The sequence below is a fragment of the Rhinichthys klamathensis genome, unplaced genomic scaffold (assembly GCF_029890125.1).
Source record: "Rhinichthys klamathensis goyatoka isolate OS25496 unplaced genomic scaffold, OSU_Roscu_1.1 h1tg000603l_1, whole genome shotgun sequence".
NCBI classification, from domain to species: domain Eukaryota; kingdom Metazoa; phylum Chordata; class Actinopteri; order Cypriniformes; family Leuciscidae; genus Rhinichthys; species Rhinichthys klamathensis.
In genome coordinates, this window is record NW_026607058.1 from 470,445 (window position 1) to 486,304 (window position 15,860).

At 39.3% G+C, this 15,860-nt stretch overlaps 1 protein-coding gene across 1 annotated transcript; it reads left to right on the forward strand.

Annotated features, from left to right (window-relative positions):
- The first annotated feature begins 479 nt into the window (after positions 1–479).
- LOC130075796 (60 kDa lysophospholipase-like) lies at positions 480–14,590 on the forward strand. The gene is made up of 14 exons (XM_056240561.1): positions 480–529; positions 1,141–1,252; positions 1,549–1,674; positions 2,086–2,184; positions 2,948–3,074; positions 5,629–5,741; positions 5,920–6,102; positions 6,178–6,291; positions 6,692–6,805; positions 8,128–8,223; positions 8,480–8,643; positions 13,119–13,205; positions 13,569–13,644; positions 14,528–14,590. The coding sequence occupies exons 1-14, from the start codon at positions 480–482 to the stop codon at positions 14,549–14,551; spliced, it is 1,485 nt and encodes a 494-aa protein (XP_056096536.1). The 3' UTR covers positions 14,552–14,590.
- The last annotated feature ends 1,270 nt before the right edge of the window (positions 14,591–15,860 follow it).

Genomic DNA, 15,860 nt, shown 5'->3' on the forward strand with positions numbered 1-15,860 from the left:
TGTCCGCACTCAAAGATATATCTGCCTCTGCCCCGTGAACTTGTGTGCATTCTTGTATCATGTCCCCACTGCTTACGCTTGATTCATGTCCCATGTTTAATTTAGCAGTGCATTGGGACGCAGACTCGATTTGAGAGGCCAGAATTACAGCTTTCTCTACAGTGAGATCATCATCTTCCAATAGCAACCGCTCCCGAATGAGTGTATTATTTGTCTTCTCAATTAGCTGATCTCGTATCATCTCGTCTGATAAAGTACCAAAACAGCACGGTTTTGCCAGCCCTCTTAAATCAGCGACATATTGAGCAATCGACTCACCAGCGCGCTGTCTGCGCTGTCGGAACAGCAGCCGTTTCAGCAGGAGACTCTGTTTTTTTCCAAAGTGTCGATCTAACAGCGTCATCCCAGCAGCGTAATCATCCGCTTCTCCGAGTGTGTGAAACACACGCTGTCCTTCGGCTCCGAGACAGTGAAGGAGTATGGCCATTTTTCGCTTCGTCGGGACAGCATCAAGGCCCATTGCTAAAAGGTACGTTTCGAATGATCTTTTCCATTGTTCCCATGGGACCGTAGGCTCGCCGGGATGGGGCAAAAAAGGGCTCGGGGGAGATAACGACAGCATGGGAAAATCATCTGCCATTCTCGTCGCCAATTGTTATGTCTGTAAATACGACTCGTACTTGAGCTTACTTGACTTCTTTTATTGTCCTTGTTTACATCACCGAACAGTGTCAAAAAACATTCAAACCTCTACGTCACTTCCGTTCCCCAACCCTTAAAGAAACAAGCATTCGTTCTATCTTATAAATGTAACAAACATATTACTTTAACTAAACATCAGATTATCATACTAACTAAGCATGCCACATTTTGTTTTAAAGAGTTTTTCAGGAGAAGACACCCCTGAAATCAATCAGAATCTCACTGTCAATAAATAATCTATCTTTCTTGTTTTGTTTTAGTTGATCTAGCTGAACTAACCCATGAGTACCTAATGGTCTTTGCTGGTTTAAAGAAGAAGTTTTGCTTTACTTTTGTTTTAATGTTTGGGTGCTTTTTTTTTTATAATAAACTTTTTTCTGCTTTTTTGCCAATATTCTGCTGCATTTTAAACATGTTCTCTCTTTTTTTTCACCCCAGACTGTCCAAAAAGAACGTGAGGGTTGTATATAGAATTAAAGAGTACAGTCCCCTCCTCGACTCCTCTAATATGACCCCAGCTGACTGGGAAAAAATTGCAAAAGACATTGAGGTGCTTCCCTTTTAACCATCTTTATTGTTTGGCTTTGAGTTGCAGGACTTATTTCATGCTTTTTTTAAACTGACATTAACAGATCTGAGGATGACATGACTTAATATTCTGATTTGTGAAAAGAACTGATGTGATAAATTATTGGATTTTGTTTTTGTACAAAAGAAAAAAAAATTGTTAATTGTAGATAATCTTTGGATTTCTTGAAGGTAGATCAGTGAACACTTCAACAATAAATTCTTTAGTTTGTCAAAATCACTACTGAGATTTTTAAAGTTTGTTCCCCATGTTCACAGACAAATTACGAGCAATGCACTGGTTTTGTCGTCCTGCACGGCACAGACACCATGGCTTACACTTCTTCTGCCTTATCCTTCATGTGTGAGAATCTGGGAAAGCCTGTCATCGTCACTGGCTCACAGGTAACACGTGATGTTTTAAATTGATCATTTACTCACCTTTGTGCTGCACATATTGTCGAGCATTTCAGACTACTTATACTGGAGGTGTGTGTTGTGATCAGTCAACCGCTTTGAGTGTGTTTGGGAGGGAATTATTTAAATGAGGGATATTGTGACATATTTGTTCTTGGAAGAAAACTCAAAACTACTATGGAGGCGTTTCAGGAAGTTCTGTGTCAATGCTTAGTGATATAGAGAGACTTTGTGCTTTATAACTTTGCAGAACTTTGTATTGCTCAAACAGCTAAATTACACGCTAAAGAAAGCTGAAAATGTCAAAAAGCATGAAAGGACCCCTTTTAAAGTTATCTCCAACTAGTGTTAAACATTGTTAAAAGCACTGTATAAATGAAAATGACACAACCATTGCAGCTGCCCATCTATGAGTTGAGGACTGATGGGAGAGACAACCTCTTGGTGGCGCTGTTGTTAGCAGGGCGGTCTCCTGTTCATAGCAGGATCATCCCTGAGGTGAGTTTTATATTCTCTGTGAGTGTTTGTAGCCTTTACACATTCAGTATGTGCCAGATTGTCCAATACTTGAGATGTTAGCACTGCAGTTATAAAATAGTCTTCATTAAGAATTTCATTATTAAAAGGGATAGTTCAAAATTCTGTCATGTTTTATTCACACCAGAGTTGTTCCAAACCCGAATTGAATTTCTTTGTTCTGCTGAACACAAAAGAAGATATTTTGAAGAATGTTCATAACCAAACAGTTAATGGGCCCCATTGACTTCTATAGTATATAGTATTTGTTCCTAATTAAATGGATAGTTCACAACAAAATGTATATTTATAAAAATGTATAGTTTCTGTATAAAAAAAATGTATAATGTAATGTATCAAAATTCTGTCATGTTTTACTCACACTAGAGTTCTTTCAAACCTAAATTGAATTCATTTGTTCTGCTGAACACAAAAGATGATATTTAATAAGAATATGCTTAACCAAACAGTTGTGGGGCATAATTGACTTCAATAGCATTTAAATAATTTTATTTTAAAATATGAAAGATATTTTTTTTAATAAAATATAGGAAATAATATTTGAAGAAATAGATTTAAGTGTCCTTTGAGATGATTATGTTATGCAGTATATTTTGTTTCTGCACAATAAAGATACTTTATTATACATTATTGTAGTAATTGTATTATTGTTATAAAAATAATTATAAAACAGTTTAAATTGAGTGAAAGATCAGAAATAAGCTCTTTGTGTCTTTCTTCACAGGTTTGCCTGTTTTTTTGTCAAAAGCTGTACAGGGGCAACCGTGCCACCAAAGTGGACTGTGCAGGCTTTAACGCATTTACCTCACCAAACCTGTCGCCATTAGCCGACGTTGAAATCGACATCAAAAGTAATTCCGGTTCTGCCAACATTCATAGCCTTATAGTCAGAGATGGGCAGTATTTTAATTACAAAATACTCAAAAGTAATTAAATATGTATTTCAAATACATGTAATTTATATTTTCCTAAACAAAAAAAAAATCAATTTTTATGCCCATCTCCTCAGTAAAGCCGGTTCCTTGATTAGTAGTAAATCACCTTCACCTGCTTTCAGATGGAAGATATGCATGCAGATATGAGTGTTAAATTAACACTCAATAGTGTTAAAGTTAATGAGATAATTAAGTGATTAATTTAGTGATGATTGAGCATTATTGAAGACACCTGATGTTAACAAGCAGAATCACTGAAGGAGAAAATCACAAATTGTCAGTGTTTGCTTTAGTTGGGCTCTTGATCCTTATACTTTCAATTAAAATTTTGTTTGTCTGCTGTTATTGATTTATAACAGTCAAGTGAACAAAGAAAAGTGTGATCTGATAGTGTTGGTTATGTTTTGGCATAATCATGCTGTAATCATACTGAAAAATGAAACTTATTGAGATAGTTTGGTTTAACTTGTTAGCAACAGCTTTGTGATTCTACAGCATATGATTATCAGTATTTTTCTTAAAATCCAAACATTTTAATGAACATTGTTCTGATTAAAACACTTTCAAATGAATTTATTTAGAAACACAGACATCAATAATCGGCCTGTGAATCTCAACAATGGTGACAATAAGAATGCATGTTGCAGTAGTTGCCACCAATCACAACTCATTAATGGCTCCCATCATGCATTGCGGTATGAATAAATTATGATCTGAATTGTCTATGTAATTTACTTTTCCTAATTGAATATTCTGCTTGTCACCATTGTTGAGTTGCGTTGACTGAATCATGACGTCTGTGTGTGCCTAAAAGAAAGATTTTTTTTTAAAAACAACTTTTAAGAAATCCTTTATATTATATCTAATATTCTGGATATTTATGCAGAATCACAGTTATGCTGTAACCAACAGCATAAATCACAAACATAAAGTTCAAATGATGATTGTCATAATATAACCAACACCATTAGATCACTTTTTTTATTTGTTTATATGGCAGTTATAACTCAGATACAACAGCCAAATAAAATCTAAAGTTAATAATATAAGGGTCAAGAGCCCAACTAAAGCAAACAATGATCGCCATAACGGTGGCTTACAATTTGTGATTTTCTCCTTCAGTGATTCTGCTTGTTATCATCAGGTGTCTTCAATAATGCTCAATCATCACTAAATGAATCACTTAATTATCTCATTAACTTTAACACTCTTGAGTGTTAATTTAACACTCATATCTGCATCATATCTTCCATCTGAAAGCAGGTGAAGGTGATTTACTACTAATCAAGGAACCGGCTTTACTGAGGAGATGCGCATAACATTTGATTTACTTTTGTTAAGGAAAATACAAATTACATGTATTTGAAATACGTATTTAATTACTTTTGAGTTTTTTGTAATTAAAATACTGCCTATCTCTGCTTATAGTCTTATTACCATATGGGTCTATTTATAGATTAGTTTTTCAACAAAAAAAAAGAAATTCACATGCCATAGAAATTCAGCATGTTCTGAGTGCTCTTTTCTATGTAAATAAAATGATTTGGGAATAAGACTTTTAAAAGGATAGTTCACCCAATAATGGAAATTCTGTCATTTACACACCCTCAAGTTTTTCTAAACCTGAATGAATTTCATTCTTCTGCAGAGCACAAAAATAAGATTTTGAAGAATATGGTTAACCAATTATGGAAGTCAATGGTCCCCATGACGTCCCGTCAACTCTTTGGCTACCCATATTCTTCAAAATATCTTCTTTTGTGTTCTCTTTTTAGAAACAATCACAGAAAGTTGAGTTGATGTTATCCATATTTGGCATAAACTTCAAAAACTCACCATTGGTAGTTGACAATTTATTAATTAAATACATGTGCATGTATAGAGGAAGATTGACTGGCAGTAATATTTTAGTATCATTGATATACTTTTACAGTTTATATATAATCAGGTGTTTTAAATTTTAGTTACATTTTTAGTACTTTTGTTGAGAATTTGTGTCATTTTTATAATTGTTTGCTTTTTTGCATAATGTCCATGTATTGTTTAATCATTTTTATTTAAATTTTAGTTTTAGTTAAAACTAAATGAAAATGAGAAATGTTGCCTTTGCAAGTTTTTTTTAAAATTTAATTTATTTGTATTTATTATATAAATATTTATTTTATTTCAGTTAATGTTTATTTCTATTAATGTATTTATATACAGTATATATATATATATAGTTTTCGTAAGTTTTTTACAACATTTTAATAATCCTGTGGGGAGAAAAATGAATTACAAAGTACAAATATTATACTGTTTGATACAAATGATTTAGAATAAAAGTTACAGTTTTAGTTAAGTATATTATGTGCATTACAGGACACTGCTTGAAATTTAATGTCAACTCCCTTATTATTGATGTTGCAGTGGTATTTATTTTATGCAGATGTGTTATTTTGAGTATTATGCTTTATTTCTTGCTCTTTAGTTAACTGGGACATTATATTGTGGCCCAGTAAAACAGAAAAATTCACTGTCGACACACGATTGAACAGTAATGTGGGTGTCCTGCGACTCTTCCCAGGAATCACTGATGCGACAGTAAGGCCGTGTGGTTATGTCTGCCTTTATTTGCCACAATATTTTCCCAAATCTCTTCATTCAGTCCATGACATATTAATTATTTTTTACAATGTTTAGTAAATACTGACAGAAATTTCATTATCGGCTGAACTTTTGGAAGTTTCAGATGTTTAAGTGAGATTAATTCTCTCATCAGGTCGAGAATTTCTTGCAGCCTCCTATGGCTGGGGTGATATTGGAGACTTTCGGCAGCGGTAACGCCCCCGACCGCAAGAGCCTGATTGATATAATCAAAAAAGCGACAGCGAGAGGAGTCATCATGGTCAACTGCACCCAGTGCCTCCGTGGTTCGGTCACAACCGCATACGCCACTGGCCAGGTTTGGGAGTTTGATTAAGAAAGGCCTTATATGTGGGTGTATTCCAGGAGTGTGTAATGTAATATTTCCTCTCAGGCTCTGACCAAAGCCGGTGTGATCGCTGGGTTTGATATGACCCCAGAAGCTGCTCTTTCAAAACTCTCCTATGTGCTGACAAAACAAGACCTCACTCCAGATAAGAAGAAGGAGGTATGGAAAATTTACATTTGAAAAAAAAAAGATATATTTAAGCCACATTTGGGTCAATAACATTTACACTACCATTCAGAAGTTTGGGGTCAGTAATAAATCTTGTATCACGTATTATAATATTAAGCAGCACAACTAATACGTTTTTGTTTGTTTTTTTATTACATTAATTAATTGGGAAGTCACACTACATGGCATTTTACATTCTGAACTTACTTTGCTTTGTATAATGTATATTATTTTTTAATTTTTTTGATATTTTAAGAAACGTATTGACCTTGATACAGTCTTTTCTTTATTTTTGTTAGTAAAGTAGTTTTATTGTAAATAATAATAATTAGATAATAATTATTACTTGTTTTAGATCACTTATTAATTAAACATGTTATTTGTTCATAAGATGATGCAACGCAGTCTGCGTGGTGAGCTGACAGATGACAGCAAAAAACCAAAGCTCAGCGACAGTCGCTTTATTCAGGTCATCGCCAAGTCTCTCAGCATTAAGTGTGATGAGGTAATGTAACCTTCACTTTCTCCCCTTCTAACTTTGTTTTGCACTTTAAAAGAACAGGGTTGTGATTATTGACAACAACAAAAAAAATGTAATCCCAATTTTTCAACTGTGTTTGCACCATTGTGTTATTTTCTTAGCCTCGATGATATGTGGCACTGCAATGTTGTCATAGAGTTTTCATCTCTTAGGGCCCTATCTTGCACTCGGCGCAAATGACTTTGTGCACTGACGCATGTATCATTCCTATTTTGCACCCGCGCAAAGCGGACTTTTCCCTCCACAGACACACGTCAGTTAACTATGAAATACACTTGTGCTCCCCGGGGCGGTTCAGCGCAAAGAGGAGGCGTGTTCCGGCGCAAACTTTCCCTCATGCTATTTTGCTGTTCTATAAAACAATTGCGCCACTGACCAGAAAAGAACTAGTCTAAAGTCAGTGGCGCGTTGCGCGTTGTTCATTATGCTATTTTAAGGGCGCATGCTTGGCCATAATCAATGTAGCGGGTGCACAACGCGCATACACTTTGATTCTCTCATCTAAGCAGCAGTTTTCATTTTTGCAAATCATACATTATTACGATAGATAGATAGATAGATAGATAGATAGATAGATAGATAGATAGATAGATAGATAGATAGATAGATAGATAGATAGATAGATAGATAGACAAATTATTATAAAACCATACATGTAGCTTACACATTTACCCAAATTATCATACGCCTGCTTAACAGAAGTTAATTTGGGTGGGTTTCTCCATCCCCAATGTCACTTCTCTGTGTTTTACGGGCCTGACGAGAACGTTGCTCTCCTCGGCTGTGATCCGCTCCTGGCGCGCGCCTGGCAAATCCGCCGTTATAATAGGAATCCGCTTTAGAACAAGCGCGCCTGCTCTTAAAGGGAATGTGAGATGACGCTCTGATTGGTTTATTTCACGTTACGCCCAAACCACACCTATGAATAATGAAGCTACTTCAGACCAGCCCCTTTTAGATTTGCGCCAGGCGCAAGAGGCATTTATCCCGCCGGGAAAATAGCAACAGCGCCGGGATCCGCCCACAAAGTTACTTGCGCTTTGCGCTTTGACACTTGCGTTTCAGATCGTTAAAATAGGGCCCTTAGTCTTTTTGCTCTTTCAATCGCATAACTTATGTCTACATTCCATCTCCGTTTTCACAAAACAACACACAACTAACAGATGTGCCAGTTTGGTGCTCTGCATTTTAGTGTAAACTGATGATTATGGTACAACTACCACCATATAAAGAATGAGAAGAGGCTCAGATGAACAGATCTAATATTATATTACTGATGTCCACAGGAGCTTGGACCCGTACGAGATGCACTAACTCCAACTCTGGTCTGCGTCGCTGCTAAGACCGGAGACATTGAAGCTTTAGAGGCCCTGAGGGAAATGGTAAGATATTAATACCTGTTTGGACACCCATTTAGAAGGGCAAACACTACCTGTAAAAAGTGTAATCAAATAAATGCAGCCTATTCCAAACTTTTTACAGTTGCAGTATTCCTGCAACTTTTTTGTATTTTAATATTTTTTTATTGTATTAAAAATGGTCCAGGAGCATGCGAACAAGTCCGATGTGGTGGTTTGCAGTAATAAATGCAGTCTAGAAAATCAGGACACGGATTATGATTCTTATCTTTCTATATAGGGCTCTGACTTGATCATGGCAGACTATGACGGCCGCACTCCTCTCCACGTCGCTGCATGTGCGGGACATGTAAAAGTGGTGGAGTATCTGCTGAGTAAAGGGGCCTCAGTCTATGCCAGAGATCGCTTTGGTGAAACACCACTTCACAGTGCTGTGCACGGCAGGTAGGACTGATTTAAGTGTCCAAATACTTTTTAGGGAGACAACAAATAATTGCCATGATTTCAAAGTTGAACTCTGCATGACTTGCCCTCACCTCCACCATCAAGACTTCCACCACCATCTCCAGCATCTTCCTACACTTCAGCACAACCCACCATTCCTGCAATAGAGAAATGGATAGTGTTGGGGTTAAGACAAGCACTAATCAACGCTGATGTTTATTTTTCTAGGAGAATGAATAAAGCACAACTGTACGACCAGTGCGTTTCACTCCAGGCAGCTTTCCCTTCTCCAAAATCCACTCCACGTTCAAAATCCGCAAAAAAGGCAAGTAAATACAAGAGCCCGAACTCACGTTTCCAGAAAACACCTTCTCCATCTCTCGCAGGTCCCAGTCTTCCGCGAGCGTCAGGCCGCAGCAGGCCTTCAGCTAGCCTGGGCCGCGCCCCAGATTCCACCGCCGCCGCCGCAAGGCCCCTCTCTACTCTCCGCTCCGCCGAGCTATAGACTGCAGCTTTCCCAAGCACCGTGCCTAACGTCACAATGCCAGTTTTCATCGAAACAGGCCGCCCTTTCTCCGCGGGTATGCCTCCGCCAACGGCGCAGGGTCAGCTACCTCAGACCTTTCCTGTCACCTTTTCCAATTCTTTCCCCTGTCCATGGCCTGAAGCCCCACCATCAGACTCTAGTGCGAGGCTGCTTCAGCTAGCGGCGCAGGCCCAGACACCCTTTCTACCTCTCCAGCTCCCCTCCTTTCCCACTTTTTCAGTTCCTCCACAGGCTTCAGGGGCCGACCCAAGTGTGAGGTTGCCTCCACAAACTGACTCGACCCAGGTTTTTTTATCTCCTAACACCTTTTCTCAAAATCGTTCTCCTTTCACTTTGTTTTCCGAGATTCTGATGCCCATCCCGCCAAACGCTACAGCTATGGAACTGCCCCCTGTTGCCAGCAACATCAGAGCACAGATCCTCACAGGTGCGGACATCGATTTATCTTCCCTTCTATCTTTACTCCCTCCCTCGGTCTCAAATCGCCAAATCGACTGCGGCGATTTTGCAGTCACCCTCAAAAATCCAGTTCATAATTCATCCCGTATTCTTTCGTTTTCTGAATTTGCTATTGCTTTCAGCCGGTATAGCGAAATAATTTGCGCCGCACTTCCCCACAGGAGACGCGAGTTAAACGACTATCTCGCGATCATCGCAGAGCTCGCGTTATCGTACGGAGGAACCCACTTCTATACATACCACAAATTGTTCTCGGCAAAATGCTCCGTCCGTGTAGCCCAGTGGAACCAGTGCCCTTACTGGGGCGCCCTAGACACGGAACTACATAATAGAGTGTTTCTGGTCTGCCATAACATATGTTGCGCTGTTTGCAGATCCGTTTCTCATTCCATCACAGCTTGTCCTTTGATTACCCCGCCAAATCCTCCCTGCCCAGATTCACCAGCTGCAAAATTAACCAGTTACGTTCCACGGCCAGCAAACATAAATTGCAATAACTCAGCCATAGGTTCCAACAGAAGAAGAACCACCTTCTCATCCAGTCAAGTTTGCAATAACTTCAACTCGGGACGTTGCTCATGGCAACGCTGCCGTTATCTACACATTTGCAGCTATTGTGGCGGCGCTCACGCCCGCACTATATGCCCTGTAAAAAGGTCCGTAAATAAAGATTGAACCTGACACAGTCGACATTCTTAAAAATAAAAAAAATTAATTAAAAAAAAATAAATAAATAAAAATCCTTTCCAATAACTACTCAATTCCTTACTTAATCCACCTGTTAGATGATTTCCTTATCTCACCGCCCGCCCGACATCCCAGCCGCGCATCTTCTCACAGTCCAAAAGTCTTCGCTGAAAGAAAAAAACAAAAACAAAAAAAAATGACAGGAATATTTTGGTCGCATCCACCCTCCTAGAAATCCAAATTGTTTTAAATGCGAGCTTCTATCTCTGCTCGGCCACTTAAACTTTGCGATGTGCATTATCCCGCAAGGCCGCCCTTTCATCTCACATCTCCTCTTCCTCGCGTAATGTATCTCCACCCTCCGCCGAGGCTACCACTCCAACAAGACCGCCCGCACACTGGACGCAATGTTCATTTTGGCTTTTTCGGTTTCCTCAGATGCTCAGAACTCACCATCACTTCCAGCTATAGCCCAAAAGTCCACCCCACAATCACAGATCTATCAGTGCTAGAAAACGAAACCATCTCTTACTTCATAAAGCAAAGTAAGACAGACCAAATGAAAAAAGGCTGCCCAAAAGGCCTCTCCCAGCAGCAGATTCAAGAAATTGGCCGCTGGTCGTCGGAGGCTTTTAAGAGTTACATCCATTCTAACCGCTTCCATACCAAAGAAGCTCAATGAACCCTCATCAGCTAAAATTCTCCAGCATCAACTTTTTCATACACCCAACCTTACAGGCCCACCACACCCGCAGGAGCCCCGTCCCCCATCCTAACTCGCTCCACTGCCACAGCAGTGCTATCTCTCCGCTCCCGCAGGAGCTCACCTTTTTCTCTTCCAACCTGCCCTTAGGCCGCTGGAAAGCAAGTTGGGTTCCACTCCCGTTGCAACATTAACTTCTCTGCTCCCTCAGGAGCTACGTTTCCCAACTCCAACTCACTCCACTGCCACAGCAATACCACATCCTCCGGTCCCGCAGGAGCTCAGCTCTCCTTCCAACTTTCCTTTCGGATAGCCTAGAAAGCAAATTTCGAAAGTAAGTTTGGTTCCAACACAGCAGCAGCATAATCTCTTCCTTTCCAGCAGGAGCTCGTTCTCCACCCAACTGGCTCATCGGTTAGTTAGAAAGAACTACAACACAATCTACTCCGCTCCCGCAGGAGCCCAGTCCTTAGTTCAACTTACCTTTTGGACAGTTGAGTTCAGAAAGCAAGTTTGGCCCACTGCCGCAGCAGTGTCATCTCTTCCACTCCCGCAAGAGTTCCATTTTCTTCTTCCAACTCGCTTCATTCCCACGGAACCATTATCTCTTCCGCTCCAGCAAGTGCCCAATTCTCCTTTCAACTCACCATAGGATACCTGGAAAGCAAGTCGAAAGCAAGTTTGTCCACTGTCGCAGCAGTGTCTTCTACTCCGCTCCCGCAGGAGCTCCGTTACTCCGTCCAAACTTGCTCCACTGCCGCAGCAGTGTCATCTGTTTCGCTCCCGCAGGAGCTCAGTTCTATGTCCAAAATTGTTTTGGATATTTAAAGCAAGTTGAAAAGCAAGTCTGGTCCACTGCCACAGCAGTGTCATCTACTCCACTCCCGCAGGAGCTCCATTACTCCGTCCAAACTTGCTCCACTGCCGCAGCAGTGTCATCTGCTCCGCTCCCGCAGGAGCTCAGTTCTATGTCCAAAATTGTTTTGGATTTTTAAAAGCAAGATTGAAAAGCAAGTCTGGTCCACTGCCGCAGCAGTGTCATCTACTCCGCTCCCGCAGGAGCTCAGTTCTATGTCCAAAATTGTTTTGGATTTTTAAAAGCAAGATTGAAAAGCAAGTCTGCTCCACTGCCGCAACAGTGTCATCTCCTCCGCTTCCGCAGTAGTCCTTCCCCAGCCTACTACCTGAGAGGCACATCTATCCAACCTCAAGACAACCAACTTCCGTCCCATGGTTAAAGAAGCCTACCAGTGACTAACCCCTTCCCACGGCTGATACTTTAAGCTTTGCACTCCGCAAGTTTTTGGGGGGTCATCAACATCATTCTGGCAGCTGTCCTGCATTTTATTTTGCAGCTTTTGGGGGAGTGCTCTGGGTTCGGGCCGAATACCCAGCTCGGAGCCCTCTCCTCGGACAGCACGCCAAATACGCATTTATTCTATCTGACTTATTTGTAAGTGTGAACTCGTGAATTAAATTTTTGAGAGGCTGATTACAAAAACAAAAGTCTCAAGCACATCCCAAGCACACAACTCTAATGTTAATTATAATTTTATCTAGCCGAAATGACTAACTTTAGCTGCATGTTGTACTTTACTGTATTTTCCTTTTAGATTTGAATCATATTTCAAGTAATTCAAAACCATCATAGCGAACCGTGTGCATCTGAAGTGTCTCAGCTGAAGGAAATAATCCATTATCCATTATTTATCGGCTTTAATAGATCGGCCAAGTGGCCGATATATCTTGCATCCCTATAGTTACAAGTCTGTTCTGATGCAATATAATAATAGAATTTACTCACCCTCATTCCAAAACAATAGCTGTGTCCCAATTAAGAAGTGGCATCCTTAAAAGTGTGCAAAGTTCAAAGGTCACGCCTTCGGAGTCCACGAAGGTTGAAATGAGCATTGCTAAACGGGATGGCCTAGCAACTGACAAAGTCAATTAAACACATGTGACTGTATATGAAGAGTCCAGATGCAAAAGCCTCTAATTGCCATTTGAAATTTTCTTCTAGAATGATCATTTTTATCAAGCTTGTATATTTAAGTGCATTAATTTCATCTGTGTCTGTAGGCATAAGGATGTTGTGAAGTTGCTGAGGAAGACTGGAGCTCATTTTTCCCCGGCTGAAATGGCTGATGCTGGAACGAAGTTGCACAGGTCTCATTTACATACACACATTTCCTCTCGATCAATCCTTCACTTATTGCTTTTATAAACTTGTGGACACTGCAATTTGATAAATGACACAAATGTCGGTTTTATTATTAGTAGTAGTAGCACTTTTTTCAGTGCTGATTTATTTCATTACAATTCTTGCGTTAATTAATATAGTTAAGCTTAAGGTTTTTAAATGGCACATTAAAGTTCAATGGAAGTGTTTTATTTGTATTGGTACATCCGTGCCGCGAGATGTTTCAAAAGTGGTGGGGACAATATCGACCCTGGCAAAAAGTGGTGGGGACATGTCCCACCCGTCCCCCCCGTAAATGACGCCTATGGATTCTAATGTGTGTTTTACAGTCTTGTGGCGAGTGGCGACTCTGAAGGATTGGAGATTTGGCAGTTAGCTGGGGTTGATCAGAAGTCCACTGGAGTGGTGAGTTAACAGAGTTGGGAACGTTACTTTAAAAAAGTAATTAGTTATAGTTACTCACTACTTGTTCCAAAAAGTAACTGAGTTAGTAACTGAATTACTATATAATAAAGGTAACTCGTTATAATGGAGATCTGTGTGGAATACAGAATTATAATCAAACATTTGATGCATTCAGTGACATTTTATTCTTATAACTGTTTGAATGGAGAAACAAGACATTATTTGTTGCGTTCAGTGTTGCATTGCTTTGACAATGTAGAACCAATTTTTTTTAGGCAATGACAAAAATGGCTATATAATTTAAAGATGCTTCCTGTAAACCAGGGGTGTCCAAACTCAGTCCTGGAGGGCCATTGTCCTGCAGATTTGATCTACAACTTTCCTCAACACACCTGTCTGGAAGTTGCTAGAGTACCTAGTGGGACCTAAACTGAGTTGTATCCTCATTCACTATTCCCTACATTACTCCACTAATATCGTCTTCTTGAAGGAGTGAATGAAAACGAGTGAGCGAATTCGGACACTTAGTGCACCATAAGGGAGACGATTGAATTCATTCAGCATGACCCTCACAGTGCATTATGGGTATTATCTGGTGGTTGAGTGTACATCAGATGTAGACTTATTATTGCGGTGCATTTTGGGATTGAATGAGTGCACTCGATAACATCCAGTGTGGTTTCGGACACCAATACAAATGGCTGTCTCCACAAATAGTGCCCTCTTTAAGGGTATTGGGGTCGATTTTGAACACAGTCCTTGATTAGCTGGTTCGGGTGTGATGATTGGGGTTGGAGCTAAACTTTGCAGGACAGTGGCCCTCCAGGAGCAGGACTGGACACCCCTGCCGAAACTTTAATTAATGGGCTTCTCTTACATTTAGGCAAGAGCCACTGGAACGGAGTAGACTGAGTGCTTACAACAGGCGGCACAGTACCAAACTCAGGTAGGGAACATATATATATATATATATATTAGGGGTGGAACGGTACATGTATTCGTACCGAACCGAAACGGTACGGGCGTCACGGTTCGGTGCACGAATTTACACGGAGAATACACGGTATAAAAATAAATAAAACTCGCGTGAAAATTAATTAATGTAATGCGGAACTACTTTTAGATACGCGGGTTCTTTAGGGACACATAATCTGTACCATCGGCTTAGCTCTGAACGCGCGTTCACTTCAAACGTTGGCTTTATACGCGCGTCCTATTCGCTTTGGACTAGCGTCGAACTAGACGCGATAGACGCGAATTTAACGCTCTATTCGTGTTTGGTGTGACCGCATAATGAACAGGCTGCAATGTCAAGATTGCAATGCTGGAGTGTGTGTGTTTGTGTGAAAGAGAGAGAGGCGCGGCCGCGATCGAACAGTGGAAACATAAAAAACATACTCCGTCATTTTGTTCATACAGATCATTAAACCTGCAAAGTGTTTACTTATATTTGTGTACACTCGCTATAAAACACAACATTGTGCTTTTGTCACACTGTAAACTCTTGTCAAACTGTAACCTACAACTGTCACCCAATAAGGATGCTTTTTACCTTTTACTTAATGGTTACATCACATGCCATGTTTTAGAGTCATTACATTGAACTTTTTCAAAAGCATATAAATCCTAAATTTGTTTAAATCCTAAGTTTTTATATATTTTTTTAATTTTAAGTTTTTGCATTTTAAATGATTCTTTAGTATGACATGAATTTTTAGAAGTGCATGTATTAAAAGTTGCATGTGTGAAATGTTCTTTTTTGAAACATTAATTTATTAGCATGTACATTACTAAAGTAAGTTATGTATGTCAACTCTACAAAATAATTTCAACTGAAAAATATAGTATATACCTTTCCACAGATTGAACATGAAGTTAAATATTAACAAGTATTCTTTACATAAAACATTTAATTTGTATATTAGAATAACTAAGCTTTATATTTATACAATTAAGCTTTTTACTGATGCTCTTCACTTTACGGGATCAGACAGATGGTTAATGAGGAAATAACCGTTTAAGACTTTACTCAAACATTTGTCATCCTTTTATGTGAAAAAATCAATATGTACAATATGTACACACATACACACACTGTATAGGTATATATATATATATATATATATATATAATAATTTGTATTATTATTATGTTTTTTTATTATTATTATGTATCAATGGTTTCCCATGGTAAAATGATACAGGTTCAGGCATTCA

What these genes read in the sequence shown, in the direction of transcription:
- LOC130075796 (XM_056240561.1), top strand. Translation starts at nt 480, where the DNA reads ATGGCCATTTTTCGCTTCGTCGGGACAGCATCAAGGCCCATTGCTAAA. An exon ending in TCAGCATTAAGTGTGATGAG is followed by an intron (nt 6,806 to 8,127) that starts GTAATGTAACCT and finishes TGATGTCCACAG; the next exon opens with GAGCTTGGACCCGTACGAGA. An exon ending in ATCAGAAGTCCACTGGAGTG is followed by an intron (nt 13,645 to 14,527) that starts GTGAGTTAACAG and finishes TCTTACATTTAG; the next exon opens with GCAAGAGCCACTGGAACGGA.